Source organism: Amphibalanus amphitrite, unplaced genomic scaffold (assembly GCF_019059575.1).
Source record: "Amphibalanus amphitrite isolate SeventyFive unplaced genomic scaffold, NRLGWU_Aamphi_draft 000248F_arrow, whole genome shotgun sequence".
Taxonomy (NCBI): domain Eukaryota; kingdom Metazoa; phylum Arthropoda; class Thecostraca; order Balanomorpha; family Balanidae; genus Amphibalanus; species Amphibalanus amphitrite.
Window position 1 is genome coordinate 682,646 of NW_024881743.1, and position 10,133 is coordinate 692,778.

At 49.1% G+C, this 10,133-nt stretch overlaps 1 protein-coding gene across 1 annotated transcript; it reads right to left on the reverse strand.

Annotated features, from left to right (window-relative positions):
* Positions 1 to 8,899: 8,899 nt before the first annotated feature.
* On the reverse strand, positions 8,900 to 9,811 carry LOC122386391. The gene is made up of 2 exons (XM_043375559.1): positions 9,504 to 9,811; positions 8,900 to 8,984 (listed from the first exon to the last, which is right to left on the reverse strand). Exons 1-2 carry the CDS (start codon positions 9,809 to 9,811, stop codon positions 8,900 to 8,902), a joined length of 393 nt encoding a protein of 130 aa, XP_043231494.1.
* Between the last annotated feature and the right edge of the window lie 322 nt (positions 9,812 to 10,133).

Below are 10,133 nucleotides of genomic sequence, written 5' to 3' on the forward strand. Positions count from 1 at the left end.
GCTTTGTTTTCGGTCGCATCATTATCTGCAATAATTCGAAGCGAGGTTTAACCCTCGCCGGCCGAGAAAAAGGGGTGGGTGCCGCCACCATGTATTTTTTTTTTTGCGATAGCTCAAAGCACACTGATGATAGAAGGCTGACATTTCATATGCCTTACATTTGATTCAAGCCGGATCATTTGAAATCAACCACGTTTTCATGTCAGGTCACTTAACTATGACGTCTTAAGTAAACCTCTGCAGACTGCAAGGTTGTCGGTTATAAAATGATGCAAATCCGTAATGCACTTAGTGTCATATAAGCATAATGGGAAAATATGAAAACTGTTAATATGGCGTCGGAAATGAGCTAAAACTATACCTCACGCACATGAAATCGTGACTTCATACATTCTTGGCAAGATTTAATGCTTCACTTTTGCATTGTTCACCTTGCGTGACGGAGTGCTCGTCAATAGGAGTGCTCGTCAATAACTCCCGATCAAAATGAGCTAGCCAGTCGGGACAGCCATCAATGGACTCTGCAAGACTGGTCGAATCAAATGTTATGCAGCATGTCCTCCTTTCAACAGCATCGTGACCTGCGTTGCCCTAACATGCCATTGACCTAAACATCCTAAATTGCTTCACCTAAGCAAAAAAGCATATAAATCGACGCGTCTGAGAACAGAAAACAAGATTATATCGAAATGACGATAATGCGACCTTTTTTGCGAAGTTATTCACCAAAAACCGATCCAATGCCTTGGGGCCCTTGACCTGCCCTAAGAGGTCACTGATATTTTAAAATGGGGTGACAGTCGCTGCGTCACGTAACGACGCAAGCGCTCGTTTTTTTCCGCGAGGCTCTAGCAATTAGCTCAATTGTATGAGCTAAACATGGGGTTGGGGAATCGCTCCCTTCTCACTCACTATTTGGCCGGGATAGTGTTTGCAATTATTGTTAAAACATAACATTTTAAGATTTCAAATGATCCATTTTTCCCGCCCAAGTCTTTCAATTCAAGGTCATCACACCAGGTCAAGTCAAGTGACCTTACTTCAAGGAAAGTTCCTGTGCTCATCATATCTAAATACATCGACTAACCGATCGCTTTAGAACCTTCAGCGATTTCAATGGGCAACAGTATATTATTTGAAACGTTTTCTTTGCAAGTTTGACATTGCTGACAGAAAGGTCGGGTCAATTTTGAGATCGCTAAAGTCAATGTGAGAAAGTTGAACTGCGCCTTTTTTGACGGAACGCATAATAAACACTCTAAAACATGCGGTGCCTGATGAGATACAATACTGAATGAGAAAATTGTTTGTTTTGTTGGGAGCCATCTTTTTGGGTCTGAGAAGGCCCTTGCAGAGCTATGACATTCACATAACTATGCTCTGGTGTAGTAATTAAAATTTGGTTGTGCGAGCCAGCGACAGTGATCTGCGGAAGCAAGACTGTTCCCGTGGGACGATTGCCCTGTCGGGCGGTCCAGCCGTCTCCCCAACGGTCACCCGAAGAGGGTTATGTGTCTTGGAATGGAACCGACATCAACTACAGGTTGGCTGGTGGGGTGACCTCCAGTCCAGAGAGGGAAGCATGAAGACTAGGGGCGATGCGGATTGGTTTTTCCTGAGGATAGCGAGGACAGAAGGAATCTATAGCACCCTTGACCCTTCCTTATACTGAATGTATCTCAGGCTGTTAAATCTCCTAAGCTTTTTTTCTCGACATCGTCAAGGTGTCATTAATAAAAATATCAAATCCGGGAGGATAAATTAAATATAGAAATTGTGGCCAACAGAACATTATCAGTTGCGTTCAACATACTCCTAAGCATGATCACACACCCAGCTTACACATGAGCCATGTAATACAACATATTTTTGATAGACATGCTTAAGTTATGAAATCATCTAAAGTGCCTTTGTAAAGTTTCACGATACGGATCTAATATCCTGTTATCCATCATGACCATTTCTGGTCAGGTCATGTCTTTGAACATAGGCCAAATTCTTCAAATGACCTCCCTCGCCGGCAAAGGGAGGGAGGGTTGATGCACCCCCCCCCCCTAAGGTTTTTCGCGAATAACTCGCGTAAAAAGCGGCCTATCGCGACGAAACTTTCAGTACCCTCGCATTGATAAATTTTACACCTACCCTGAAAATTTCATGACCCTGACCCAAATGACCTTTGACCATCTGAATCACCTGAAGGTCAGGTCAAGTCATTCGCCTTTGGTGACCTCGGTTCACTTTTTCGAGTTTTACATGTTTCTACGCTAGTTTTTGGAGCTGAATTCGAATTTAGCAACCATTTTAACCACAGGGGAGCAATGCCGCTTCAACCCTATTGGCCGTAGTGTCTAACGGTGGCGGCCATATTGCGCAGACCAAGAAACGGCTGCCGCCTGTGTTGAGGAATAGAGAATTCGGGACCTCGATTTACGTTTGCGGCCGCCGCACCCGTTACGTTCAAGTTACGTAGATACGGAACCCGGCATCTTACGCAGAATTGAGTGGGGAACACGATCGTATCTTCAGAATTCCTCAAATTCACTCACCGGACCTACATTTGCCCCGGCCGAGGGGGTTGATTGAACCCACCTCGCTAATGCGCCGCTAATTAAACTAGAATTAAGCGGTAAATTGGTCGTTTGCGACAAAGGATAATGCGGAGTGACTGGTAGGAACCCACTGTAAAGGTCCCGGGTCAACCGGTGACCTCTGAGGTCAGGTCAAGTGATCTAAGGCACGGGTTCGGTTTTTGGTAAATAACTTCGCCAAAAATGGCCGTAGAGACGCGATTTTGGCATCATCGTGTTCAGCTAGCTCAGGCGCATCGAGTGATATACTTTTTGTTCGGGTCAGGTCAACTTAGGGTGTTGACCTCAGGTCAAGGTCAGGTCAGCACCCCCGGGTCACGAAGTTGGTCGAAAGAGGTCATGTCGCATATCATTCGATTCGGCAGGTCTTCCTGAGTCCATTGGTGGCTTTCCCGACTCGCTAGCTCAATTTGATCGGGAGTTATTGAAGAAAAACTGTGACCCTTGTGACGTCACAAATGACGTCACGCAAGGGCAACAATGCAAATGTGAAGCATAAAACCTTGCAAGGAGTGCATGAAATCATGATTTTATATGCTTGAGATAGTTTCAGATCATTCTCGACGCCAAAATAGCAATTTTCATATTTCCCCATTGACTTATAAAGGGCTTAACGTATTTGTTTCTTTTATCTGAGAATTTTTTAGGATTTGATCTTATTCTCCACTCAATTCTGCGTAAGATGCCGGGTTCCGTGTCCACATAGCTTGAACGTAACGGATGCAGCGACCGCAAACGTAAATCGAGGTCCCGAATTCCCTATTCCCCAACACAGGCGGCGGCCGCTTCCTGGTCTGCGCAACATGGCGGCACCGTTGGACACCATCTGGCGGCCGATGCGCATTCCACATTATAGAGTTCAGTGATTTTAACATTTACGAAGTAGTTTTTACGAAGTAGTTTCGTAACATGTTACGAAGCTGTCAGAGGCGGATGACAGGTATTACGAATACCAGTCGTGACCCCTACCGGTTGACCTGACCTGACCTGACCCGACCTGGTCTAAATGCTTTAAGACATCATCTCTGATCAAAACTAACACGATATTCGTGATCAGCACCTCGGAAAACCCCATAGCAGCCACACTTTACGACTTTCTAACAGGTCCCCATTTTCCCGATTTTCGGGTCATTGACCTGACCTGGAAGGTCACCCGATGACCTAGGACCTTAAAATTGGATATCATCGGCTTCCTCTCGTGACGGGCAACACGCTCGCTCGTTTTTTCCGCGAAGCTCTAGCTCAATCAGGGGCCAAGCGCGAGGGGGGTCGTGCTTGGATAGCCCTGGATAGCCCCTTGTGCCGTCGAAGGATGCAAAATAGCCTGTGCCGGCGAGGGTTAAAGATCAACTTTTGATTCATTCGAAGCGTTTTGATAAGAGGAACACGAGGCTGGTAAAATTAATTTCATGCAAGTTTAGCTTAAAACTTTTAGTGTTTGTGGAAAAGCAATTGGTTTTCTCATAATACCGATGGTGGCAGTTGCTGTTATTTACGTGCTAAGTCGTTGACCTTAATTAAATCTGACAATATTATTCAGACATAGCGGTAAACGAGCTGCTTGTTGTGTTAGGTTAGGCTCTTTCGGTCGATTTCAGAGTGGGAAGGATGACAGGAATTAGGGGGAGACAGGGGGCCTGGGCGGGAGTCCTGAGCCTCATGCTCCGCTGGGGCCGAGCCCATCACGTGGGTTGGATTGCCCTGACACATGGATAGCCCTGGGCGGTGTTTCATGGTCCCGCGCTGCAGCACGCTGCGCTGCGCTGCCATGCATTGTAGCGGCGGTTGATATGAATTCGGCTCCACGCTAGCGTTACGAGCTTCCGAGTCTGTTTGATGTTTCCATGGAAATCGGAAACCCAATGCATCGGTGCGCACAACGCACCCTGTCCAAGCAAAATTTTACCATCGATGACCTCTGGTGACAGGGTGCGTTGTGCGCACCGATGCATTGGGTTTCCGATTTCCATGGAAACATCAAACAGACTCGGAAGCTCGTAACGCTAGCGTGGAGCCGAATTCATATCAACCGCCGCTACAATGCATGGCAGCGCAGCGCAGCGTGCTGCAGCGCGGGACCATGAAACACCGCCCAGGGCTATCCATGTGTCAGGGCAATCCAACCCACGTGATGGGCTCGGCCCCAGCGGAGCATGAGGCTCAGGACTCCCGCCCAGGCCCCCTGTCTCCCCCTAATTCCTGTCATCCTTCCCACTCTGAAATCGACCGAAAGAGCCTAACCTAACACAACAAGCAGCTAGTTTACCGCTATGTCTGAATAATAGGTATTGTCAGATTTAATTAAGGTCAACGACTTAGCACGTAAATAACAGCAACTGCCACCATCGGTATTATGAGAAAACCAATTGCTTTTCCACAAACACTAAAAGTTTTAAGCTAAACTTGCATGAAATTAATTTTACCAGCCTCGTGTTCCTCTTATCAAAACGCTTCGAATGAATCAAAAGTTGATCTTTAACCCTCGCCGGCACAGGCTATTTTGCATCCTTCGACGGCACAAGGGGGGTGGCACGACCCCCCTCGCGCTTGGCCCCTGATTGAGCTAGAGCTTCGCGGAAAAAACGAGCGAGCGTGTTGCCCGTCACGAGAGGAAGCCGATGATATCCAATTTTAAGGTCCTAGGTCATCGGGTGACCTTCCAGGTCAGGTCAATGACCCGAAAATCGGGAAAATGGGGACCTGTTAGAAAGTCGTAAAGTGTGGCTGCTATGGGGTTTTCCGAGGTGCTGATCACGAATATCGTGTTAGTTTTGATCAGAGATGATGTCTTAAAGCATTTAGACCAGGTCGGGTCAGGTCAGGTCAGGTCAACCGGTAGGGGTCACGACTGGTATTCGTAATACCTGTCATCCGCCTCTGACAGCTTCGTAACATGTTACGAAACTACTTCGTAAAAACTACTTCGTAAATGTTAAAATCACTGAACTCTATAATGTGGAATGCGCATCGGCCGCCAGATGGTGTCCAACGGTGCCGCCATGTTGCGCAGACCAGGAAGCGGCCGCCGCCTGTGTTGGGGAATAGGGAATTCGGGACCTCGATTTACGTTCGGGGATCCTTCGGTCCCGAACCGTCGCCGCGCACAGCGCACGTCCGCACACGCTTGCGTTCAAGGGCGAACTGCATTAGCTGGCGGCGGAACGTAAACAATCAGACGGCCGCGCCATCTACAAAAGAGCTGCCACTATGTTAAGTGGCAGACCCCGCACAATGATTGATAACTGAAAATTGATCATCTGAAAATCCACTAGCCGACAAAGTTAAACTGTTATTATTTAATTACACATTACGAAAGCTAAACCTGAGGCCTCTTGCACCAAAAATACCCACCTGGGTAAAATAATATTTTACCCAAACTGAAAGTTTACCCGTACCTATGGCTATTTTCTCTTGCACCAAACGTCCACGCCACTTGGGTAAAACCATGGATTACCTACTACCATGGTTCTACTTCATCCATGGTAAAACTGCAAATTGCCACTACCTACTCAATAAGTGATAGATAGTATCAAATACGCTCATATTTTTACTTTACAGATATTAATCATGAGGTACCAGTTAACGTCGAATAAACAGCATTATACAGCTTTATATCACAGTGTTCTTGTTTTAGTAAAGTTATCAGTAGATTATTAGAAACGAGTACCTACCTTGTAGCATGATAAAATTAAATATTTACCGTACATTGCGTCGTTGTTATGGTAACCAAATGGTCCTGTCTTATTCAAAAGAAAATAATTATTACAAACTTCATATATTTATTTACCAATCCTTAGAACATTGAAAAGAAATATGCTTCCGGCGGTAAAACACGCCATTCACCTTCTGGCCCAAGGCCATATAAGTTTTCTGGCCCGCTTCCAGTGGCTGGAGAGAGTGGGTGCCTCGGTTGTAGTATCTCGCCTGTTTAGCCTTTCGATGCAGCAATTCGCGCGACACATCTGGGGAGTTGGGTGCCGCGAAATTTGAGGGCACCTGAGGTACGAAAGTTCGAGCAGGGCGACCAAACATGAGCTGTGCCGGAGAGACACCTACCTACACCTTCCGTCGGTACGTTCCGCCAAGCGAGAAGAGCCCACTTTGGGTTCTCGCCCGACTCGAGTGCCTTTTTGAACAAGCGCTTTACCGTGCGAACAGCGTTCTCGGCTTTCCCGTTTGACTGGGGATAGCTCGGGCTCGAAGTGCAGTGAACAATGTCTAAACGGCCTGTATATGCTTTGAACTCTGCACTGGCGTAGCACGGGCCATTATCACTGACAATGATTTCTGGGATCCCATACCGCGTGAACTGTATGTATGTATTACATCAACAGACACTCCACACATGGTTGTGGCTATTCTGTGCCTTAAGTAAGAAAGATAAAACAAAGTGTCAATGAGGTGGGAGGGATGTCACGCAACATGTACACAGCATACATACACGCACACACCGCTCATGCACACACGGTCGTAAAAGCTACTGCAGTACCAGCGACTTGGCAGCGTGCTTAAAAGCAGACGGGCCCAGAGCTCGGGTCTCGATTGGTAGGCGGTTGAGAAGCGTCACAGCTCGGTAACTAAAAGATCGCTGTCCGGTCACAGTTCGTAAAGCCGGCGGCCGAAGACGCCCGTGCTGTCTAGTTGGCCGGTCACAATTGCGCGCGTCGGAAAAGCACTGGAAGAGTGAGGCCAGTTCGGACGGCTCTCCACTGACAAGTATCTTGTGAGCTGCAGTCAAGGTATACAAATCATGCATTTGCCGCGGCACCATAAAACACAACTGATTTCGCGCTCGAGAGATGTGATCAGATTTCCTAAGACCGGTCACTACACGCGCTGCAAAATTGACAACCTTGAGCATCCGAGCATCGTTCGCCGCGGATCCGTTCCCGTAAACTGTGATGCAGTAAGATACTCGCGAAAGCACCAAACTCTGAACTATTGAGAGCAGAGCCCTCTGCGGGAGGAAATGTCTCAGGTGACGGAGACCGATCAGGATGCCGATGCACTTGTGAACGATATCGGTCACGTGTGCTTGCCAAGTCAGATGTTTGTCAAAAATAACGCCGAGATTGTTAGCAGTGCGGCTCTCCTGAACGGTCTCCCCACCGATCCGTACGCTGACAGGAGGGAGGTGCCGGGTGTTCTGTCTGGTACCAAGGAGAAGGAGTTCAGTTTTGGAAGCGTTGAGTTTCAGACCATGAGCATGGAACCATTAAGACAGGGATGCAAGGATGGTCTCCATGCGTTGGATGAGGGATGGGAAATTGGATTTGACGTCGGATATTAGGATTTGGGTATTGTCAGCGTACTGGATCACATGGGCGTCCGGCGCGTGCAGACTGAGGTCATTAGCGAAGATGGTGAACAGGAGAGGACCGAGGACGGATCCCTGGAACACTCCCATGGTGTTAGGAAGGAGCTTTGAAACCACTCTACGACCGGAAGGACTGGAGATAGAGACTGACTGAGAATGACCGGAAAGGTAAGCGGAAAACCAAGTGGGATCTATGTTGTACAGTTCTAGCTTGGAAAGGAGTAGATGATGTGGGATGACATCAAAACATTTGCTAAGGTCCAGGAGACATAGGAGTGAGATATGACCATGATCCATGTTGGAAAGGATACGGTTTGTGACAGATAGTAGAGCGGTTTCAGTGGAGTGACGAGGACGGAAGCCGTGCTGGGATGAGGATAGGAGGTGATTGTGAGACATGTAGGCAAGCAGCTGGCTCTGCACCACACGCTCAACAATCTTGGCCATGACAGGTACAATGGAAATAGGACGGTAATTGGAGGTCATGGCAGGATCACCGGATTTGAAAATAGGGAACACCAGGGAGTGTTTCCAGGTTTGGGGGAAGTCACAGGAGATAAGGCATGTGTTGATAATGTGGAGAAGGATGGGACTTATGGCGTCAAAACAGAGGAGTAGGATGCGGATGCAGATGCCATCAGACCCACACGCACCGGAGCGCCTCATTGAGAACATAACCTCCCGCAAGCCGGCAAGGGTGGGCAGATATGGCTGAGCAGATATGAGCAGATATGGCTCTTATGACATTGATAGTTGACATTGAAGTCAACCGATCAACTTCGACAAAATTACTGAACCCCTCCCTTGAATCAACCCCTTTTAAGCAACCTTGTTAACCCGTCCAGGTTGTCGATGTTACACAGTTACAAACAATCAGACGTTGAACCATGTGAGTGGCAAGTTGAGGTTTCCTTTGCGCTAACATTGCAGGCATACACTTGCCTGTCTGAGTCTATTCGTAGACTGGTGGTTTGTGTTGATTCCGGTGCCAGGGTCAGCCGAGAGTCTGGCCGATGGTGCAGCAGGGACAGGCGTTCCGCTCCAGGTCGTACACCCAGCTTGAAATTACATTGGTGAAGCTGTCGATGAAGGCGAAGAAGGCGTTTGTCAGTAACCAGCGATCGATTGCGACGAAGGCGTATGATATGAAGCCGTATTTACTGTCTACGCATGATACGCCAGGTCGTTCACCAGGTGGGGCGACGTCGGGTAGATGTAGAAGCAGCGAAGCAGGATCATCCACTTCATCCAAGCGCACGCACAGGTCTGTCATGATCGCCGCCGTCACCAGCAGATCGTCTTGAAAGGCCACACGCCCGTCTATGCCATCCAGGATGTGATCGATTGCAGCCTGAAACACCGAACTGCACGCCGAGATGCCGAACGGTAGGGATTTCATTCGATACCGTCCTCGGTGCGTGATGACTGTTGTCATATCCCGCGATTCCTCCGCGAGCTCCAGCTGCAGGAAGGCGTCTTTCAGGTCCAATTTGCAGAACCGCCGTCCTCGGACGCTCGCAAAGATGTCCTAGGCGGATGGCGTAGGATGCGTCGCCATTTGCAGCTGCGGGTTTTTCGCCAGTCGATAATCACCGCACAGACGCACACCGCCATCAGCCCGTGGCACCGTCACCAGTGGTGTTCCCCAGCCGGGCCCGGGCGCGTCGTTTGGACCGACTTTTTCCGCGATCCCGGCCTGCACCCAGCGGTCGAGCTCCTGCTCGACGGCCGGTTTCAGTGCATATGGAGGCGAGCGCACCGGCCGTGACACCGGCCGTGCATCCGGTTTCAGTGTCAGGTGCGCCTTTACTCCACTGATGCGCCCCGGTGTGCCGTCAAACACAGACTCGTGCTTGTTACAGGCCGCCTCCAGGTCCGCCGTCCCTCGGTCCGGCGTGATGTCCATCACCGCCGTCGCTCCGCCGCCCGCACTTATGTCCCAGAGCCCGCAGCCAATTGCGGCCTAGCAGACGGCGATCGCCAGGCAGGTTCACCACGACCAGTCGCAGTCGATAGTCCCGACCGCGAAACCTTACCGAGACGTCTGCCTCACCCCGGAGAGGGATCCAGTGACCAGTGAATGACGACAGCTGCAGCTGAGTAGGTTTCAATCGCAGCCGCGGGATGACCGTGTCCTGCCCCACAGCAGTGACAGGGCTGCTGGTGTCCACCACCATTTTGATGGCCACCCCGTTCACCGGCAGAGTCATTTTTATCGTCTCCGTTAG